The sequence below is a fragment of the Pungitius pungitius genome, chromosome 11 (assembly GCF_949316345.1).
Source record: "Pungitius pungitius chromosome 11, fPunPun2.1, whole genome shotgun sequence".
In the NCBI taxonomy this organism is placed as follows: Eukaryota; Metazoa; Chordata; class Actinopteri; order Perciformes; family Gasterosteidae; genus Pungitius; species Pungitius pungitius.
This window is the reverse complement of record NC_084910.1, coordinates 1,647,316-1,670,558: the sequence shown is the minus strand read 5'-3', so window position 1 is coordinate 1,670,558 and position 23,243 is coordinate 1,647,316. Positions and strand designations below refer to the sequence as shown.

At 43.3% G+C, this 23,243-nt stretch overlaps 1 protein-coding gene across 4 annotated transcripts; it reads right to left on the bottom strand.

Annotated features, from left to right (window-relative positions):
- Positions 1 to 215: 215 nt before the first annotated feature.
- Positions 216 to 22,599, bottom strand: LOC119197082 (ankyrin repeat and IBR domain-containing protein 1-like). 4 transcript variants are annotated; one of them, XM_037453048.2, is made up of 20 exons: positions 22,175 to 22,599; positions 19,893 to 20,164; positions 18,729 to 19,029; positions 17,645 to 17,827; positions 16,810 to 16,927; positions 14,260 to 14,468; positions 11,684 to 11,772; positions 11,417 to 11,561; positions 10,924 to 11,090; positions 10,165 to 10,253; positions 9,479 to 9,609; positions 7,438 to 7,572; positions 6,548 to 6,634; positions 6,267 to 6,333; positions 5,829 to 5,974; positions 5,228 to 5,406; positions 5,007 to 5,058; positions 2,379 to 2,490; positions 1,891 to 1,931; positions 216 to 1,537 (listed from the first exon to the last, which is right to left on the bottom strand). In XM_037453048.2, the coding sequence occupies exons 2-20, from the start codon at positions 20,078 to 20,080 to the stop codon at positions 644 to 646; spliced, it is 3,333 nt and encodes a 1,110-aa protein (XP_037308945.2). In that variant the 5' UTR covers positions 20,081 to 20,164; positions 22,175 to 22,599; the 3' UTR covers positions 216 to 643. The 4 variants fall into 4 exon arrangements, with proteins under 4 accessions (XP_037308945.2, XP_037308946.2, XP_037308947.2 ...); XM_037453049.2 differs by having other exon boundaries at positions 22,429 to 22,599; XM_037453050.2 differs by having other exon boundaries at positions 22,462 to 22,599.
- Between the last annotated feature and the right edge of the window lie 644 nt (positions 22,600 to 23,243).

Sequence of the window (23,243 nt, the reverse complement as noted above, 5' to 3'; positions counted from 1 at the left end):
ATTTACACAGCTCACTCTAGCTTTTAGAAGGAGACATTTGAAAATATCACACAGCCTCAAATACAAATATGGTTCTAAACTGTTGCAGTTCAGCAGTTACTGCGATTGTAATAAGCAGGCACATTTTGCTTTGAAGGATCCACTTGGTGACTCAGTGTTTGGCCCCTATAGAGTAGGCAGGGTCAGGAGCAAGAACTATCCCCAATCCTTGCACCCCACAGACCAAAATGTACTAAGATATTAGTCTGCTAATATGTACAGTTTAAAAACCTCCCTCAGACAAATACAGCTTTTACTCCAGTGGAAAATAATAATACCTGCACGACGCAGTATCTTCTAACCTCTGATTTCAGACCAACAGACCCATTTTCAGGTAATATATTATTTAAAAATGGTATTAAATGTGACGTCTCTTTCATTGAGTGCTGATTGTTGGGGACTGACCGTACAGTTAACGCAGGAAACCGATCTGACTTCAATGCTGGATTGGAGTCTTGATGCTTCTTCCCAACCAGGGACAAACTGACATTCTTCACTTCTTCATTCCAACTGAATAGATTATTACTCAACTACTCTTTTTTTGCAATCCAAAGTGTTTTTTGGCCTCCCAGAAAAAAAGCAACGTCCCACCTCACCCTGTCATTCATACCAAGTGCACTTGGTCCTCCCACTCAGAGGAGCTGCTGCTGGGCAGATGGTCGGAGACCGAGTCACACTGCGGAGTGTCGACGCGGCAGACCTTTGAGCCCCCCCCCCGCTGGCCGTGGTCCCCGCCTGTGTCGAGGGTGGGCGCGTAGGGCAGCGCCACGGCATCCAGCCCCACCAGATCCAACTGCGTCGGCCTCTGAGCAACGGCACACTCCTTCCCCTCCGTGTCGCCCGGTCGCTGAGAGAAGAAACCCACTTCTGCCGTCACTTCCCGAGGTCTCTGTCCCGAGGTGCTGTCGGGCAGGACCCCCCCGCCTTTCTCGCCCCCCTCACCGTCGGTGTCGGAGGAGGTCGAGGGGACCAGGGTGATGCCTTGGGGATTCATGTCGTGGAACCATGCCATGATGTTGCCCAGCAAATTAGCGTTTGCTGCGGAGGACGTGGACGGGTCGTGGCTGCCGCATGTGGTCGAGTCTAACGTGTCGCTGGAGGACGAGAAGAGGCCCGTCGATGAGTCGCCGCCTCCTGGACCCACCGGTATCGGCAGCGAAGCCCCGAAGGCCCTGCGGTGACTGTCGCAGTGCTGCACAGAGGCGGACGCACCAGATGCTGCGGAGCACTGGCTGCTGGTGCCGATGTTGCCAAGTCGAGCCAAGTTAGCTCCCAAATCCAGCAGTTCTGAGCTGCTTAGAGAAGCTCTGGAAAGGACTTCTGCACCCGGAGCACTCCGCTCGAGCCTAGAAGGCAGCGATGTGCCGATAGCGCCGAGCGAGGCTTCGTTGGCAAGCGCGTCATGGTTGGACCCGATCTCTGCCATCGCAGAGTCCTGGAGGGACAGCTGAATGGCCAGGAGAATGTTTGGGTCATCATCATCAAGAGAACCTAGACTCTGCAAGGACAACCAGGACACAGTGAGTGATGCAGGTAAACCGGTATCATCTGCTTATAATTTGGCGATAATGTGTATTTAAATGTATATTTTTGTAAATAACTGTGATTTAGATCTCAGAGCGTTGCAACTTGCACAAACAGCCTGTGCCGGTCGGCCCTCTCATAAATTAGATACTAAAAAAATAAATTTAAAAAATGGAAAAATTGTAGATTTAACCAAATGTTAATGCGCACAGCGGAGTTCCCAATTTTGAAGCTATTCAGAAAACATTTGGCTAGATTAATGCCGTACACCCTTAAATTCTGGATGAAGGCCTTGAGCAGAGATGAAAATGGTAACTGTGCACTCACCATCAGATGATGTCTACGCCCACCTCCAACGTCCTGTGTGTCTTTGTACAAAAAGCAACGGACAAGACAGCCAGTCATTAAAATGAATCTTTACAGCTCCAGCTGAATCGCTAATTCAACCCATTTCCAATTTCCCCTTTCAGGAAAATCATCTTTATTTTTGTGAACAATGTAGAAAGGCAACCTGTGCCATCAGCATTTCCCCAGGAAATTCACAAATGTAGTACTTTCATCTGAAAAGAATTCTGACACAACAATCTTTGCCTTTGTTTCATTTCACAGAAAATAACAAAAGCAGTACATGAACAGGACGGACGGATTGGAAAATAACAAGCCAATATTTCTAAAGTTTTGACCCTCATTTGGGTTGTGTACAAATCCTTTTTCAGTTTGCAAATAACCAAAAGTCCCAAATCACCACAAAAAAAGAAGATCGGCATGAGGACAATGTCCAACCCTGGGACCGCCCTGTATGTCCACTGCAGTACCTAAAATGCTGTTGCTGGTATCATCGGGGTCCGGTGTGTTGCTACGGAGACTGGACATGTCACCTCGCCTCCGCTGCCTGTGCCTCCGTCTGTACTGGAACTCTGCGTACTCCTTAAAATGACAACAAATGTTAACGCTTAGTTTACAAATGCTTTGATTTAGCGTGTCACAATGTGCTCGACGCGGACATTTTGCAACGCGTGGCAGGCAACAAGGCGGTGGCTGCACATTTGCAACTGAGCCTTCTTTGTTATAAACATTTAAAAGGTGAATTTGTTAACTAACAAGTAATGATGCGGTCCTCTTCAAATGTGGTCTGAGTGTTCTGTTCCAGGGAAGATCAATGATCTGAGCGATCATTCAAACCCTTTCATCTCCAAACCAGGCCTTCAATCACTGGGCTCCAGTGTAGACTGAATCCAAGAGGAAGACACTCTCACTCGCTAGAAGGAGCTATAGTATGTATGTAATAGTGTAAAATCCCAACATTAACAAGCCTTAAGGCAGTCTTACAATAATATATGTTCTCTGCATTTCTTTTACCATTCCGACGAACAACAAAAATCAAGTCTGTTGTTACTTGCTTGGTTAAATCAGTTAACACAGCAGGTCGAAATGATCTTACAAAAGGACTGGTGTAATAGGTGTGTGTGCATATGCATGCATGCGATGATTGCTTGTGTTCATTTAATAATGTACATATACCAATACATATACTGGCTCTGCTCATCTGCATATCAGTAACTCGGGAAATAATCAAACCATTTGCTAAAGTCCGGGAGTCACATTCATTTTATCAAAGGCTTATCAGCCAAACGCTGTCTTTCATGTTTCCCCCGCTCTAAAAATAGCCCTGTGTGAAGTGAGCTGCGGGCTTTGTAAGAAGCCTGGAGCGGACCATCTGTAGTAGAGCCCGTGAAGCACAGTCATCAGGCCTTGATTATTACTATGGTGTTCACATTAACTACTGCAGCTGAGAGACAGAAGCTCCTAATTAGGGAGAACCCCCCCCTCCCCCCACCCACCCCCCATCTTTAGGTAAATACATAAATTATTAAGAGAAGCTTAATGTTTAACATCTGGTGGCAACATTTACTGTGGACTTCCTCGTACAGGTGCCCAAAATGATTAGTTGATGATTGGTTTGTAATTAATATCCGTTCCTTTGTCTTTCTTTAGAAGTGAAATGAGTTTTACATTGATTATTGTAGAAAGCGCCTGGTGGAGGAATTCTTTTCTTGTGCAGTAAACACATGACAGTCACCAAAATAAACAAATGGCATTTGTAGTTACTTCAGTGTTGCAAAACAAAGGCCTGGTTATGTTTGACAGCAGAGAGGCGACCATGTCACCATGCTTTATACTTTACATCACATGTCATTTAGCTGATGCTTTTATCCAAAGCGACTTGCATTGTATTATAACCCATGTGTTACATTTTTGCCTGGGAGCAATTAGGGGGTGGGTGTCTTGCTCAGGGACACTTCGACATGGCACATGGGGCAGCCGGGATTCGAACCACCAACCTTGCAGCTCCCAGCGCACCACACTACTCCATCGCCCAGTTTGCCCTTATACTGTATAATCCACAGACAAGAGGATACCAAGATCACTGAACATTTTATGGACGGACTGCTATGTTTAAAAAAAAAAAATCAACGCCAGCATTCTTGGCATAGGTGGTGATCTTGTACTCGGTAACGCTTGAGTAGACAAAAGCTTTACAGGTATTGGCTATGCCTCACTGCATGGCGCTGAGCAGGCAGATATCAAATTAATGTTTAACCAACGCCTTGACTAAACTGTTCTTGACAATCCCAGCTTTGTGCTGTTAAAAGGTGTGCAAAATAGCCTGAGGCTTAAGTTTGATGTGGGATTTCCATATTTGTGTCGTCCTTTAAGGAGCCGAAAAGTTACTCCTCCGTATTGTCTAATGCACCACGATTGAGAGGATGTTTAAAGCGGCGCAGAAAACGGAGGCAGCTCAATAATCAAACCGTTATGTGGTTGGCAGTTTTATGACTGTAGAAAAGTCAGCTACAGATGCCTGTTACTAATGCGCAATGAGCGGGAGCAACCTGCTTAGATGTTTGCCAGAGTGCTGCTCATTCAATCATTCCAACCGGGTGCACAGGGGAACCATGAACCATCTGGCTCGCTCCACCGTGTAGAAAAACGCCGTGATCTTTGGGTCACTGTGGGTTGTTAGTTCTGATACACATCCATACATGTTTTTTTTATCTATGATGTAGGGCTGTATCATTTTTTTTGCAATGAATTAAACCTGATTAGATATGATATTAAGAGAGAAGTGTCTGAATAAATGCTTTAAATCAAGTACTATTTGTCTCAAGCACACTGATTAACCACTTGGAGGGTGTGATTGCTGTTTAATGCAAATGATGTTTGGTTTAAAATGTTGGTTTATCAATCCATTTGACTGACTTAAAATGTGTCTTGACAAGTACAATTAGACTTTTATTATTAGAAATATATCTGGGATCACGATGAATGATAATTATCTACATCTATATATATATATATATATCATCTTGATGGGCAAAAGTCACATACACTGTATTCAAGCAGCGCAGCGGAATGAAAAGCAATGTAGACTTGTTGTTTACCTCAGGTGATGCAAAGCCTAAATATTCCCAGTCCCACGTTCCGCCAGCAAAACTACAAGTGAAAACCGAGAGAAGCACAGGAAATATTAGGCACGATAAGATTGTGATTAATGGCTGAATTTTATAGCTAATTAGTAACTTTTTATAATTTGAAACTGCAGTTCTTTTGAAATAAAGTGCTGTTTTTCATTGTACAAATGAGCCGCATGTCTGGATTTCACCTGCGTCTGTGGGCCTCAGGAGAGTCATTGGGTGCCACTCCCCTGGCTACTGAGGCTAGAAACTCCTGCCTCTTCTGCTGAACGAGACATGCTGCACGGATGATTTTGTGGCGCGGCGTCCTTAGATAAGGCCGGTTAACCTTTTGAGCCAGGTCCTCAGTCACCATCTCCAGGTCCGTCTGAGGGCAGAAAAAGAGCTGGCTGAGTTTTTTGCAAAGGCAGTGATTGAGTGAATATAAAATGTCACAACTAACTTCATAAAAGTAGAAAGTTCGGGGAGAACATTACATTAGCACAACTTTGTGTATCTTAAAAAATGTATTTTTACAAGCCTTTAAGAGAGCGTATTGTAAGACGTATGTGTACTTTGCTCATTCATTTTACTGCATCCAAGAGGCCAAGATATTAAAGACATCAGGTAAGTACTTTCCTCGTCTTTGATCATAAATTATGAAATGCTAACTAAAAGCTGAGATGGGCAGGTATACAGTAACTGGGGCAGATCATGTGGTAAAAAGCTTTAGTCCCAAATCTCTAATGGTCCATATAAAATCATCTGCTGTGAACATTTGTCTTCCTTCAGAACAAGTAGGACTGAAACCTGCATAAGCTCGTAGATCTCTTTCTTTGTGCATTTGGGCTCAAGAAAGAAGCCATAAGGATAAGAGCACTTGAGGATGCGGCGTGTCTTTAGTAGTTCTAGGACTGCATCTTCAATGAACGTAGTGTCAGGTGGGTCTTCTTCCACTGCAGAAGAGAAGTGGAGATGGATTAGAAAAGAAAAAACCCTCATGTTTACAATACATCCCTTAGTTCCGTCTAAATGACCTACACGTAAAGTCGATCAGAACATACAATGATATAAGCTGAGACAAAGCATATGTTGTAGCTCTGTTGTATCAATTGAGGTATTGAAATGTGCGTGTCTTCATTGTTCACAGTTCACTGTAAAAGTGAAATTTGATTTCATCGGGTGTATGGTTTAATTTTCTTGTCTTGTTACAAAGAGTGACAGTGTTATGGGAGACCGCACACTCACATCCACTCAGGGCTCGACTGAGCTGCTCCATCTTCTCTTTGGCTGTTTTTAACAGGCGCTGCTCCAGCTATTGTGTAGAAGACAGACCACGTCAGGTTTTATAAAGAATCTCACTGTATAAAGTTGACTTGACAACTTGACAAACTTGACAATTAATCAATTATTTCTATAAATAATTGTACTGAATGCAGAATTACCATACTATAGATGACAAGTTCCCATTGCCACAACCCCGACGTGACACACTGGACATCGCTGAAAGACAAGCCAGGCACGCTTACCTGGTAGCTGTGCTCGTGGTTCTTGAAGCGTGTGTAGTAGTGCATAAAACGGTCAAGTTCCTGAAAGCTCTTGTGCTTCTTTTCGACCTGCAAAAGTGTGATGAGACACCCGGTCACAGTCAATAAACCCATGAGCATGTTGTTCTCCCCTCACAGAGGAGAGTGAAATCAGTACCTGTGATGGCAAGACAGCCAACACTTAAGAATTTACTTGGGGGCACACTTGATTGCGCTGGAGTCCAGACATAAGCTAATGTGTGTGAAAATGAGTGCTAAAGTTTAGACGGGATAGTTGTGTTAGTTACTAAATGTTAATAAGTCACTGTGTAAGCCACAGGAAATGGCGGCGAGCTTAAACCCAGCTTGGACAGGAAACTAAGCAATGATCTTGGTCGGTTGTATTTTGAGTGAGAAAAGGGGCCAAGGGGACATCAGAGATCCTGGATCCATCAACTGATGGAGCATAATGAGGTTGGTTTAATTTCAGCTAAGTGGGAGTCTTTTGCACTACTTTCTCTCTGATCTCTGTTTCATCGAGGGCGGAGCTTTGCAAACACACTACGTGTGTTGAGATGAAACATTAAGACACTTGACAGGCGTCTGGTCACAGTGCGCCTTACCAAAAGAAATAGTAAATAAAGCACAAAAGCTATTTAAGCTAAATTAAAATAAATTATCACTTATTGCTTAAATGACAGCAGCCTGTCCTTATTTATATGATTTATCAAAATATCATAGAAAACACAAGGATATTTAAAGTGACTATTGTGAACATAATGAAAAGGGTTCAGTCAACTTTGTCTAGCTGTGGATTCTTAATTCATTTTTCTTAGTTAAAATGTTCAATCTGCCTCTTAAGTTTTAATGAGGACTCTATTGTCTGTGTTTACCTCTTCAGTCATCTCCTTTGACTGCTCCTCCACCTGCTGGATGACTTCGTAGCGAGTGCAACGATAGTAGCCTCCTGTTGATGAGCTGTGCTTTTTCCACTCCTCCAGACAGATCCAACAGAAGTCATACTTGCACTACGGGGAGGAAAATGAAATATTAGATCTTCATCCATTCTGGTCAGGTGTCAAATCATAAAATGTATTTCCCCCTGATAAATAAAGACTTCCTGCCTCTGTTTAAGTGGTGTAACTAATATTCTCAAGTATGCATGTCTGATACAAGAAATTACAACGTCATTAAAAATCAAAATCCCCTTTTCTGCTCTCAGAATCTGAATAATACTGAATAGGGACTGAGATGTTTAAGAGTCCTTAAGAGTCCTAGTCTCTGAGCCTTCTCCACAATCCATCATAGTTTAATGCACAGGCTTTTGTTTGAATAGTGATGAACCCTCGTAGACTTCTGCCCCCGGAAGGCACTCAAGACAACATTTGAGATTGCTAGCTGGCTCTCCTAAAACTACAAAACACTGCGGCCACTTGAATCTGCATCTGCATCTGCAAGTGATTCCTTTCCCCGTGCCACGAGTACTTCTGTAGGTGACGAGCTCGCCAGAGCAACACGCAACCCAAGAGGCTGAGATTACTGTTGTCCTGCAAACACCACACAAGACACTTCAGAAAAATCACTAGAAAATGTGGGACGGTGATTAAATGGAAGCACTGAGAGGCACAAAAAGGTAGTTTGTGAAATGGTGAGAAATAAACTGTTCAGCCGGACCCGATGCGAGGAAATGGCAGTGAGAACAAAAAGGAATCGTTCTGTTCAACGCGAGTCCCTTGTTTCTAAGCAACGGGGGCAAAGCCATTTCTCGCCGGGTAATAATGGGTCGAGAGGCTGAGCTTGTGAGAGCTGCTCTATTTCTCTCAAACTGATCTCCATCACTAGTCCGCCTCTTTAACCATGACGGAGACGGTGAGCGGGCTGTCACAGAAACTAACGGAGCCTGCCTCCATGGCTGTACAGTCCCACTTCCATGGCCTGCCCTCCGGCAGCAGTGGCAGTAACAGTGACACAGCCGGGCAGTCCGCGTGACCATCAGTCTAACTCACTCTACCTGAGTGTCTTTGTTCTCAGTCCCCCATATATTACTCCTCCCTTGCTGTCTAGCCAAGACAGAAACTGCTGGATGACTATGGAACTTGACAGATGGCTTATGGATTGTTTGTGAGCAGTATCACAAGCTGCCACTTGAATGTTAGCAGCTTGAATGTGATTAATCATGTTAAACTTCATAATTGCATTACAACATTAAATGAACAATTGCCTTCCCCAGAGAAAAGCTCTTTACCGACTCAGATCTAGAGATCAATGCTCTCCGCAATGTAACACATCAAATGATTTATATTTCATCAGCCCGAGGTGTAAATTCTGAAGGACTGTATGAAATAGCAGTCATGCGTAAAATAATAAGCCTAAATAATGTGAGAACACAGCATAACCTGCCGTAAAGGAATTCATTTTATTAGCCACAACGTTAAACCTTTTATTGTAAAAAATAAGAGCAGCTTCTCTGAATGTCTCAGTGGACAAAAGGTGTGCTTTCAACTTCCTTTCTCATGTTAACTAATTTCCAGAATGATGCTCCCACCTAAACCTCTGCTAAAGATGTAAAATCCATTCCCTCTCAACCGTTTATCCTGACACCAACTGAATATTCCCACGTAGTTGCTCAACTCCCCCCTTTTACAGACTGTAAGACCCAACCTGCATCTAGCGTGAATGAGTGGAGATCAACATCCAACCACAGACACAATGAGGTCATCACAAGTGATCACTAAACTTGCATAGTGTGCTAACTATGAACCAATCTCTTAAGGCCAAAGGTGCCTTTAATTTTGGCAAAAGAAATTCCAATTCAAAGTCTACTGATTAGACACTGCAGACACAGTGGGGCGAATCGCAGCCGAGATGGAACGGACACCTGATGACATACTGCAATATACAGATTGAAATGTGAAATCTCCCACCCGGACTTACCTTAGCACACTGCATGTGGTTGCAGCCCTCATTTTTCTGAATTGGAGACTTGCAATTGGCGCAGGATTTGGAGTTTGACAGCAGCCACAAGCAGTTGGCTGCGTCCTCATACGCTTCACTCACACCGGCCACTTTGAAAAGGGGGAATGGCAAAATGAAAATTTACCACTGAGTGGAATTTGGCCTGTCTGACTAATGTGTTTGCTTATATATTTTGCTAACATCTCTCCCCCCCCCCCCCCCCCCGATGATTGGCATTATCAAAGCACCTCGAATGTGCCGATCCAAATGCTAAGAACCCTGAGAAATTGGATGGGAAGATAGATGTCCCAGTGTCCAATTACTGCTTCAAAACAGTTCATCATCATCAACGGGGTGGGTTTTAATTTGCTTAGTGCTAAACTGTTTCTAATCACTGTAGTTGAGTTGCAGGCATTCTAGCTCCAAATCAATCACTGAACCGAACGCCCCAAAATCTGGGCAAGTAAACGGACGGAGACTTTACCAACAGGCAACAACGTCCTACGGGTACAATGACTGAAGCAGTTTATGTCAGAACATCATGCCTGTTCAAACAGCACACACGCACATTGAAGTGTAAAGACAGAATGCTGTGCAGCTTGTAAATTCAGCCTTATGTCTGAAAAGGGATTAACAAAAACAAGTAGATCCATGTCAATACTCACATGCCTCCGGTCTCATCTCTGTGACTTTCTGGAGCCACAACTTCCAGGTCTCACAGTCACAGGGCTCATGGGCCTCGCCTTGACACTCCCTGGAATATACATGCGAACAGATTAAGGTAATGCAGGCGGAGAAAGAGATTTGTTGAAAGCAGAAGCTATGTCCCTGCACCACACATCAAATTAAGACACTGCTGTCAGAGAGGCTGTTTAAGCCGTCGACCCCCACCTATTGGCGTTGTCCACCCAATGCCCTCCTTGTGTCAAGGGAACCATCAAAGCCGGACGTGTGTTACATACAGTTCCATTGCCAAAACCAATTAAGTCAAAGTGAGTAAACAACACCGGTGAACCTGACGGTCACTTTCACATAATCACAAGGTGAAGTGCAGCGACGTGGCACGTATTGTTTGGGGTGGAGGTCATGTTATGATGATGATATAATACACAAGACAGTAGGTGGAGGACAACACGGCATCAGGGCTCCTCTGTCCTTGGGCATGGCAGTCAACAAAATGTAAAATAATAAATTCACAGTTTACTCACTTGTGAAAGACAACAGCAGATGGGTTTGTTTATAACGAGTTAAAGGAGTACTTAAGCTCAACAAAACTTATTTCTCGCAATGGAAAACCTTGAGGATGTATGCAAATGAATGGTAACCAATTCCACATGCACAGAAACGTTATGTTACTGATGCAAAATATTGAGAAAAATACAGAAATAGTTTCCTTTTCACACAGTGTGGTAGTAATTACTGACCAGCAGAAGAGGTGACCTTTGCCGCAGTCTACGGCTGGAGCCCGGAGGAGGGGAAAGCTAAGAGAGTCTGAGGTGGAGGTCCCAGAACCCTGCGTGCTCAGTCTCACCGCCATTTCACATCCGGCCTCGGGACACCAGCGGATTGCTGGATTGTTCTGCACAAATGCCTGTCGACAGAACATACAAGTCAATGAAAAGTATTTTAGTGAGGGTGACTGTATGACACTCATTTCTAGCACAACATCATCTGCCATTGTTCTGAAAAACAATCCTTTTCCACTTGGTGTTAATAGACTTTTTAAAAAGGGCTTTAAATTCAGAAAAGATTCAAGCCAATTAAAAATTCACAGCTTTCAAAATCTATACTTTCTCTCTACTTAATATTTGCCCATTTGTGACCTCATCATGCAACTGAACTGCAGGAGTCATGTGCTTTTCCCTGGACGGGTTACCATGTGCAATATGTTTAGTCCCTGTATTTTAATCGTGTTACCTTGATGTCAAACTGGAGGTAGCGCTTATCCATCTCTCTAGACACCACACTCTCAATAACTTCCACAGGCACTAGCTGGTAGCAGTCAAAGGCCGGGCAGAAGATGTTGTGGGCTTCCCCCTCTTGAATCTTTAGATTTAGAAACCTGGAGAAGCATGCGCACATTGCAGGCATGAATGAGGTTTGCAATGAAAAACATAGTAAGTTAATTGGGTACATCATGAGCCTGTTTGTAGCACCAGCAGGCTTAACCAAAATGTGACCTACCCTTCCCAGCATGGTCTGCAAAACTCATGGCCACAGGACATTTCAACCGGTTCCTCGAAGACGGAAATGGAAGACATGCAGATGCCACACTGTGAAAAAAGAAAATTATTTCCAGGTCACAGTACAATTTGTATTTGTCCATTTGTCTATAAAAAATCATAATCATAAAAGATTATTTCTGAGTAATCCTTAAATCAATGTAGTGCAATTTTAAAAGGCCCTTGAGTAGTGTCATTACATCACCCTTTGAATTGAAACCCACACGACCTTCAAGTCAGACGTTTTGGACCGAAAATCAGCGATCTTGAGACTGGGCCATGTTCTCAGAATACCAGCTGATGTTACGTAGGTAGCCCTTGATTTGTATAAAAAATAACAACACTGCCCCAAAAGCCAGCTCAGGCCTAGATGATAAACTGTCATTAGCATATGGTTCAAGGATTACAGACAAACGGGGACGAACACACACAGGCCTTGTTACAGTGAAGCATCCACCAAAGACATAAAGGAGGCAGTGTACTTCAACAATGAAGTATTGATTTGTGAAGGAGCAGAATGTGATATAATCAACTGCTGCCTTTAATCGGGCCCCTCAGTGGACCTGGTCGATTGGCACAGTGCAGTTTGAGGCCACAGAGTCAAAACAAAAGATACAAACGCAACCTGGAATCTCGCATAAAGTGAATGAGGAATGGAGGCTGTCAGCTTCAACTCTCCTACATCAAAAGTTTACGTCTGAAACACTAAGCATCATCCATCAGAAAAAATGACTGATTTTCCCCACAGGAAGAAGTGTATGCTTTATATTAAATTCCGATTTATATGAACAATACCAACTGAAAACACATCACAACCAGCAGGAATATTCTTTGGTCACATTTGGCATGTTGAAATAGCTCTATTTTTTTGAACACTCAAATAAAATAAAATTACAGAAACAATCTGCTAAAGGGGACGTTTTAACACATAACTGCTCAAAAAGATGGTTGCGGAGGAAAATGTCAAGCATGTTTGAAAATGATCAGGAAGCCACAGATTGGGATGATGGGGGGCCAATTGAACAGGCAGCAGAAGGTCAATAAGGCTCAATAAAGTTCTGGTAGACTGGCAGATTCAGTGGCACAAATGTGGAAAATACCTTTACAACTCATGGGAGCAGTCGTTATGCAAGATACTCAAATACAGATACTCTCAAATACTTTTGTTAAACTTAGATTTGACTTTGCAGGCCTCTTTGCTTAATACCTGTTTATGTCGGGTGCAGAGTAAAATCATTAAGTGGATAGCGCAGCAATTCCACCCAACATCTGGGTGTCTCTTCAATTTGATTGCGAATTCCCTGTTGCTTGACACAGAAGCAGATGTTTGCTATGGAGTACTCTTATTCCCTATTTTTATGGGAGAGTAAAAGGGTATACACTAATAACATTATTTTAGAAAGTAATTCAATATTCTGTCGAGTTCAGAGCCCACACTCTAATTAACAAACCCCTTTGTTCTCTTCTCAGCAGAGGATGTACTGCTTGTGTTCATGTTGGCGGCCGAGACCACTGGCATGAATGCTAATGCTTGCCTGCAGCCTAATGCTGGGAAATTAGGCAACATTATGCAGAAAGACAGGTGCGGCTTTGAAAATGTAAAGAATTCAACGCAAACACTTCAGGACACCGGAGGGACTCAATTTAAATAAAGACTTGTGTAGAGTTCTTGAGTAGACTGCCAGTGACTACTGGTCTGTGCGCTGCGATGCTAGCCTGGTGATTTGGGGTCCCTGGAGCCCCCTTGTTTTGTGATTACATTACATCTTATGGCTCTTCACTGAGATGGCTATGGCTATTTATAGAACCCACTCAACTTGGGTTCTCATTGATCACATCTGCAACTGCCAATTAAAGTTTTCTATAACTTTCGAGAAGTGGACATAACAGAAATATCCCTACCCTTCAGCTGCCATAGTTTTCGCCAAATGAGGCTGTGATAAAAACTTTTATGATAGACTGTGTAATTTGTCATGGACCATCCTTGACGTATATAAGACGTGGTCAAAGCATTGTGACATCACCCAGTGGACTGACATTTTGAAGCCATCGACATGCTGTTTTTTTTTTTTTATTTCAAAAGGGAAGTTACCGTATTTGGAATGCAATGGAATGACAGAAGTGCAACATACCACTCTGGTTGGAGAAGCAACCTGTCAATCCCATTAAGCCCGACCTGAAGCATACGCTTCTTTGAAAGAGTAGTCCTTAGGGAGGCCTGGAGGCTGGGAAGCCCCCTGTTGGTCAGTTAAGAGAATGCAAGACACTGCCACATTGGCTTGTCTTTGAAGAACCGGAGGTTGCCCCCTGATTGTTGCACTCGGCAGAAAATGTATATATATTCATAAACTTCAGCCCCACTCTTGTTCATAGAGCATGGACCATTTATGACACCTGTGGGAGGCACCACTGTTTTCAGAAGATCGATCGCAGCTATGGCTAATTGGCCCTGGTTAACCTTAAATGCATCACAAGGGAAAATGAGTTGGATTCTGACTGTGAAACGGATTTTTGGGGAAAGTTGAAGATAACTCTTACCAGAGAGGACTCCTCCTCGGCAGGCATCAGGCTGACTTGGTCAGGGGAAGTGATGGAGGGCCGGGTGACGCGTGGCGTCCGGGGTGAGGGCAAGGTGTCCCAGGCGTTGTAACCGCTAGGAGGCGGGTTGGGCATCTGCACCCCCGAGCGCTGGCAGCATTGCCCTGCGTTGCTCATCCAGGCCTCTAGGAGCTTCTCCCTGTCCCAATCTGATGCAAAAGAAATAAAGACAGAATTAAGGAACAAAACACTAATTCATAAAACCAAACAGAAGAATAGGCTTTAATCCAAGTAATTTTTATTGTGTTTGTATTTTTTTATATGGTATGTTGATTGCTTTGCAAAACACTAAATCCACCAGCCCACACAAATTCCTCTCTACAGCACTACTACTGTCTGTCAAACACAACAACATACACCTGCTGCCATCTGGTTTTTGGTTTTAGAATAGCTTTTCCATCTCCCATTAACTCAAGAACAGGTTGGAGAACTCAGTTTGAATATTAAATGACTTTTGCCCGAGTCCAAATTTTTTCTGTACAAATGAAATTCTCCTTAAATAAGGAGCATGACCCGGTCAACTTTGCAATTAGGCCTTAATCAACCTCGAGACACGTTTCGCCACCAAGACTCTAAATAACCTCGTTAAGTTAATGAATATTGCAACAATTTCCCCAATCTCCATTCAATTAAAACTCATCAATGAGCATGACGCAATCTTTCAGCCTGTGGTCATTAACTGGAGTCTGAAATTAAAAGTCTTCACATTTAGTCTTGAATATAAAAATGTTTTACTTGGAAATAGAATTGGTCTGAGGCACAGACAGATCAACAGGCTGGCAGCTTAGCAGGAAAACTCCAAGAATTGTGATAAGAGGACTGAAAAGACTGCGGAAGTGTTAAAGTAAGAAAGTGTGGAAATGTGATGCAGTTTTACCAGGAAGTAATGATGGATGAATCCCCAAATCCATTTCCTTGAGATTAACAGAAACGTTGACATGTTCCATCCCTATTAAACAGACAAACTGCAATCCCAGGGTAGAGGTGAATAAATATAGCCCTAATCTGGGGCTCACCCCTCTAATCTCCCAGAAATATGTCTAATATGTAGAACACACCCTCAGCAGCCAGCCACTGAGACAACGGAATTAGAGAACAGGGTATTTAAAGACTAAATATGCACCTAAAACCGTGACACTTCTTTCAAGTCCTCCGGCAGCCAAATTAAATACTGCTTCTCAAAGGCTTCTAATGAAATAACTTTGTTTAAAACATTTAAAGCTCTTCGTAGACATTATCTTAGTTAGGTTAAGGGACGCTTGAGACTCGGTGGCTAGAGGCTCCAAATCCAAACTGGGTCACCACTTGGCTAAACTGAAATTGCAAGAGGAGTAAATCAAAGAAACGGTCTTTGTGCACGAAGAATGTTACAAAATTAATAATTCCCTCTCTGCAGATGAAAGGCTTTCACCTATTCAGCCTACCGGGAACATATTTTCATTTAAGATGCACATCTCATTAGGACAACACATTGTGATGACTTAATACTCAATTTCATAAGAGCGGACCTGTGTGGATGTTTACATGACGGTTGTTTGTGAAGGCCGCTGTGTTGGCTTTTACCTCAGGATAACATTACTTTACCCACCAATAAATTTAATAAGGCAACTTAAATTTTACACCCAGTGCTAATAAATCTACACAATCTATCTCCTAGCCGCTACTGCTGTGCTTTACTAACATTTGACTTTAACTCCAACATTACTTAATCTCAATGTCAGCCTGCCATTACTTGTTTGTGACTGAGAGAAATCAAGCGGCCTATTTATCAGCACGAGTAAACAGGAAGTGCTAACAAGTACATGTACTTGCACAGATGTATGCTGTGGCTCAAACAGGCAGCATTCCACTGCACACAACTATTTCTAGTCAGTCAAATATGTAGGACACAGCTCTCTCCCATGGTTTTGTTTGCCAAGGCAGCACAAGCAAAAATGTATTATTATAAGAAACGCCTTTGTATGCGAAGTGTCCACTGTGGAATTACCCTCATTTTTTGAATGTAACAATGTTTTCACATATTTGGAGGAAAGGACAAGCTCACTAAAAAAGCATTCAGCGTATGGGACAATGACACACTCCAGTGAGGGCAATACGAGGGAAATTCAAAGATAACAAAGGCTGTTCATATCTTGCCCTTTTCACTGCTAGAAAATACTTGGAGTGTAGAAGGGTGTTTGTGCGGTATACAGCCCCTCTGATCCCAGTGGAAAAAAGGTATGGGACACATTTACCAACGATTTTTGTAACAAGATTTTTAAAAAAAAGTTAATTGAAAGGTCATTTTTGAGAGGATCTTTTGTTTCTCCCTTATTACCGTTTCTTTTTAGATAGACCCGCTGTAGATCGGGCAGCAGAGAAACAAATTCAACAATGCTCTCTGACTAGAATCAGGCATGGGATGTTAATAAGCTACCAGGTACGTGCGTGCCAACCATTTTAGGGAAAGGCTGATACTCTGTGTGTGCACGTGTGTGAGGTTAATCGTACCATGGGCACGTAGCAGTGCCTCTGCAGTGAAGAGAGGGGCCTGCAGCATGTCGGCTGTCTCCACTATCAGCATGTCCTTCAGCCTCCGTAGATCCTGAGGACGCAGGCCTTCATACAGCTAGAGAGGAGGGCAAGGGAGAGGAAAGGACAAAGGGAAGATGGGAGGAAAGGACAGGGACGAGAGGAGATCATACATAGGCGGCATGACGCAAGGTTTGAAGGGGAAAAAGAATGAGGGGGGGGTCGGTGGAGAAATGTAATGAAAGAGCGGAGGGAGCAACAGAGGAATCAGGGTAAAAGAAAGAGGGAGGTGCAACGGAAGAAATGAGGGTGAAAGAAGAAGGAAAGACAGGGCAAAGGGAAGTAGAGGTATTTAAAGACTATTGTTGATGCCCAACTTAGTTGGGACTGGTGAGCTAACAGAGTGATGGTGATGGGAGTCACATGCCTTACAGCAGGCAGTTTGCGGTGACCATTGTGTGCGACTGTGTTTGTGTCCAACCAAAGCATCTACAAGGTGAATATCAGCCCATATGGATCAAATACAAATTCAGCCTGGTTCCAAGAGGCCAGGGCAGACCTACACAGACTATGGCTAGAGAGCTTTCAGTTCGTAATGTGGCTTTGGAAAGGTTCAGGTCTCCAGGGCATCTTACTCAAAAGACGTCTTACTGAAACTGCAATAAAAAGGACCGTAACTGTTTTCTGTCTCTTAACCAGACTCCGCAGACATCTAGTTGTTGTTGTTGTTGTTTGTAATGTTGTAAGGGGCACCAGTTGAAGGTGACAAACCATCAGCTGTGTGCCCTCTGGCTCTTGCTATGTTATTCTGTACCTCTCTTCGGTCAAGGGCTGCGTACTCTGCCTCTATACCCTCTGCCTCGGGGGCAAGAGAGAAGACCATCTGCGACTCCAGGCACAGGGCCAGTTCCTTGTGGTGCTGCTTCTCTGCACAGTCGCATGGAGTTTCGCGATCTTCGTTCTCAGCGAACAGGTCTGCTCCGCTCTGCACCAGAAACTAATGAAGGAGAACAAGACGGACATGTATTTCTGAATATACCAAGGGGCTTAATGGTGTGTAGTTGGAAGCCAGTGTTTTTTCATGACAAAAACACTGGCTTTGACCTCTCTGGTTGGTAATTAATGGAGGTTAAAATGTGTTTTCCACTTATTTTAATCTATATTGTGATCATAATTATGTGTGTTTTTTCCCCGATGGCGAGGCCGAGGTCCACATTAACCAAATCTATTGACTTGTTCCGTTCATTAACAATATTTAATTTCAGCTCCCAAAAATGTGTTAAATTCCCTTTTTCCGCTTTTTTGATAATGTTTTCAAAGTTCAATGATGGTGTCTCTCTATTACAACATTTGATTTTCAAATGGTGCAAGTTACATTTTGCTATATATGCCACTGTATGGTCCTCTGGGTGAATGAACAGCAAACATAAACAGTGCAAAATTCCCTAATTATGAGTCATGGGAACAAAATATGTTTAAAAACTAGGTCTTTACCAATCAAGACATATAAGACACAAGATAGCTTCGTTCATTAATGTGACTTTAGTACGTGAAGCATCCGGCCTCCCGTATTCTTAAAAGATGCATTTTACTACATCTTCCCAAAATGCACAGAGGAGCAGTTTGATCCAACTTAACATAATGGGTGTGAGCACCACACCACCCACTATGCCACTACTCTACAAATAGTCATAGTACTTACTATAGGGCAGATACTGAATCATTTGGGTTAGCAATTAGTGTAACTCTGGCCCCTTTTGTCTTCATTCCACTCAAATTGCTTCCTGCCTTAGTGACACTCCTCAGATTTACCTATCATGCCATTGACCTGTACCTAGAAAGAGAATATTAAGAACAAGGGCCAACTGTAAAATGTCTACAGGACTTAGGAAGCTCACCTCCACACACGTCTTCATGCCTGAAGCAGCCGCATAGTGCAGGCAGGTGTTTTTCTTGTTGTCAGTGGCGTTGATATCAGCGCTCTCGTATTCTCCATGGTCCAGCTTCGCTCCGGTCCACGCCAGGATGATTTGCAGGGATTCGGCCCGCCGCTGTTTGTCTTCATATGGCCGTGAGATCCGAGGTTGCAGGGCCCCCTCAGAGGTGAGGATCTGCGGCCCCATGCAGAGAAGGTGCAGAGATGTCTCATTGTGCACATTACGTTTATTAGGATTCCCATCTTTGCCGAAAAGGAAAGACCTAAAATAACAAGACAGAGACCGGATTAACAGTTGATTTCAAACTTTTTTTAGTTGCTTACAAATGGTTAATATCTTGGTCAGCAAAGTAATCTTGTTTTATGGTCCCTCCTTGTTTGGCAGTACAGCAAATATCGGCAAAGGAATGTTATACTCTGTCAAACCCCAAAAAAGTATCAACAACAAATATCACATACTTTTGTTGTACTTTATGAATTCTAGATTGGTGTAACAGAATATTCTACAGCATTATAAGTAGTGTATTTCAAATAAAATCGCGTGAAGTAAATTATTAGTCTATGGTTGGGTGCTTCATGAGGAAACTCTAATTACCTCCATCCGTAAAGTCGCATATTATTATTCCACATGACTTGCTTTTTTTATTTTATTTTTTTTCAACTAGTGTTTTTAAAGTAAAGATAAACACATGCACGGTTGGTCGCTTGTGGGGTGGGAAGCTCTTGGAGCCCCATCCTACTCCATCCCAGCATGTTGCATTCCTGAGAGCTGCTAACAGATGGCTATGTGGAGAGACAGATGGGGCAGAGACATATAGAGACAAACCATGGAAAAATATGAATCTTACCATGCAGCAATACAATAAAACGAACGACCGTCTGATCAGCAACAGATTGCACAAAGGACACTTGAGATCATAAGCGGTGCTTCATAAGAAATAAAAATGATAATATATTGAATAAATAAACAGCAGCATATTGAAAATCCTGTGCGAAACAAAATGAGTGCCGCGTCTCTCAACTCAAAGAGATCCCTTTTTTTCTACACTGACAGCAACCAACCCAAAGACCTGCACCTCTGAATGTCAATGTCATTTGGGTTTGCTTGCTCGGACCAGATCCTGACCTGAGAAGGCGGGCCATGGCGTGCCGGGAAGCATAGTGCAGTGGAGTGTTGTGCTGGTAGGACTCTCCGTATGTAGAGTTGGGATCCAGAGCCTCCTTGAACTGCGGGTTGCTGTCATACAGGTGGCAGGCCAGCACGTCGTCGCCGTTGACGAGAGCCTTACGGAACTTGGTCGCCGTGTTCCCCATCTTTTTCCGACTGTAGGTTCAAGCTCTGACTGATACAGCCGCTGACGTCGTCCTCAACCTGATCAGGTCCAACAGGCCTGCATACTGAAGGTCATCAAAAAGAAGAAGAAAAGCAGGAGATGAATTCCTTAGCACGTGTGTGCGAGTCAAGCAAGGGACAAGGATGAGAGTTGCATCTCTAAGGTTGCTCCCACTGCTCTGCCACAAGCCCCTATGTCAGCATCTCCACTGCACTGTAAACAACCTCGCTGTGTTTCTCTTCCTTTTTTTTCCAAATAACTAAACATAGGGCCAACAAAGCCCACACAGCGAGAAGGACAAGACTTCCTCTGGCATCACCAGGAGCTTCCGCCTCAACTTGCCAATGCTGCCCGTCCCACTGAGGCTAGGAGTCATGTGAAACAGGGTATCCTCAACTGAAGAGCAACACACAGCAAGTCAGCATCTCGCTCCCACCAGAGCACCATATGGTCATGACTGTTTGAGCGATGTGACACTTTTATGGATTTTTTTTTGGTTAGCTCCAGCACAAATCAACAAAGCACTTCAACATAATCTAGCTCATGAAATTAAATTAATTCATACTGAATTCTCAGGACCATAAACACATCCACGGTAATAGCTTAGTGTGCAGAACTTATGTGCACAATAGAAGTTTAAAAAAAATGCTTCCTGAAACCATCACAAATACATAGCAATAGCACAAGCGCACAACAATAACAAAGGATATGGGACATTTGTTGACATTCCATTTGTAGGACAATTGATTATTTTTGGCAACCATGTAAACAGAGTCTAAATAGTGTATAAACTTGACTCTGTGGACTAAGCTTTACACACAGTCAGCGTGAACAACAAAAGCAACTCTGTGTGTCTATGTAATGGAGCAAATTCCAGAGGGCTTTTGTAATCTTTTTGGCAGTATAGGTATTCTCACTGTAATTTGGGGAATTTTTGATGTCAAACCACATTTCTGAAGTAAAAAGTTGAAGGAAGAGACAGTCCCACCTTTTTATAGTGACTCAGTCCCACCTTTTATAGAAAGGTATTTATTCCGGTGTGCATTTACAGGTGCAAAAGCATACATTCAGTTACCAGTTTATTATCTAGACCTGGCCAAAACTAATGTTGTCTAATGCAACAGTCCTGCAATAAATCCCACCACCATGAAGGCTTTAATGTTCTGATTCCTTGTACCTGGATAGGATGTAGCCTGGGTAAATGTAAAAGTCCTTTAGAGAAGACTTTATTTTTCCTACCATAATTTATATAACATACATTCCAAAAGTGGCTAGTTTAAGGTGGTAGTTGTAGACATCTCCAGCCATACGTTTAATGAGACACATGCATTCAAATAACATTAACACTGCTGGAAATACTTCACCCTTCAAATGTACATTTGAACATCGTGCCTGAGTGCCGCAGCGTGTCTGTGCATTGGATGTGGAGGAAGTGTATGAAACGTTTTGGCAAAAATTCTAATGTCTGGCTGACACGACAGCACAAGACCGAATAAACGGGACATGGGTTGTACTGCACTGGTTGTATGACATTTGGTAGATATAGTTTTGATTTGGTTAAATCTGACCTGTGTTAACTTTGATTTTTTGAGGTTTGACTCACTTTTTAGATTCCCAGTGAAATACTGCGAGTAAACTAAGTTGTTGTTGTTGTTGTTGTTGTTGTTTAGGACGGGCATCTCGGGAATCACCGTCATCACAAACACAAGATGTCCTCCCCCCCCCCCCCCCCCACAGGTGATAAGCACACACTATAATTGCATAACTAATTAACGCGTGTGGCAATTGTTTAAAGACACTCGTCCATGACGGTTATCGGGCGACATGCAATTAAAACATGCCCACCTGACAGTAGCAGTTAAGCACACAATCAGTAAACAACTAATAGTTGGTCGGCGTAGCTTTCGACTTGTTAGAAAAGTCCTTCTCGCAGGCCTCTCCCCGTGTTGTCTGTCGCTGTTTACGTTTCCGCTAGCTCGAACCCGCCGGCGGAGTGTGGCGTGGATAATAAACGGTCCTTTTTAACGCTTGGGAGTTAACTACGTTATGACGATAGGTTAGTGAGAGCATTCACCTGCCAACAGTCCGCAGATAGCGTTAGCTGCAAATCATTCCTTTTGTTCAAGGGTCTGCGTGTACCTCATCCTTGTTAGCTGGATGTTGTTTTAAAAAAAAACATTAAAAAAAAAAAACATCATGACGCTCGTGCCTGCGTTAGCTAACGTCAGCGCACGCGCTAGCGTGTTAGCCGCGCTGCTAGCCAACTTAGCTAGCACAGTTAGTAAAAAACTCCTGGTAACTTAAACAGCGAGTGACAAGTATTCTTACACGCGTGGTACATGTCGCGGTGGCAGACCTGACCTCGAGGACCGACTGTCACGCGCTAGCGGTGAACAGAGGACACCCTGTCCGCGAGGGGTTTCACAAACGACGTCTGGCCGAAGCAGCGATGTTATTCCCGTGTAAACTCCTCGTTGACTCCTCGCTGCTGGCTGCTGCGCGGGTTGCCAGGTTTGCAGCCCAAACCCCCCAAAACAGACAGGAGGGATAGAGCGTTGTTTTTCCTCAGTTTTACAAGCTATTGTGACAACGCGCAGTATTCTGAAATGACGGCATGCAATGTTGAACTAAGTGGATGTTTTTGATGATATGATATATGTGGTTTCAAAGTCCGCTGTGTAAAGGAATCAGCACTAGTGCCGCTATGTGGCAATGTGACGTGCATACCAGCGTGTCCTATGCAAATGTGTAAACAATGTACATATTCCTACGGATAGAAAATACAAAAAAGTCATCAACGTTTGTTTTTGGATTTAGCCTGTTTTGGTCCTATTATTGAATAATATGACAGTTGGACTTTACACCGTTTTTATTGGTGCTCATCTCAACCTGTACTTTACGGTGATTTCAACAACAGGCCCCAGCGTCCTGTTCCTCATACGTGGTTCAACTAAGCTGATCAAATGTCCCATTATCCAGCTCAAATGAACGAGATGATTGACATCAGGCTATCTTGGATGAAGGCACATGATGTTCTGGGTCATCTGATAATCAAGATGTTTTGCCAAAAATGATCGTCTACATCCGAGGTTGACTACCAGCACTTGGGTTTTGCAGAGGTTCCCACCCAGTTTTAGCATGTT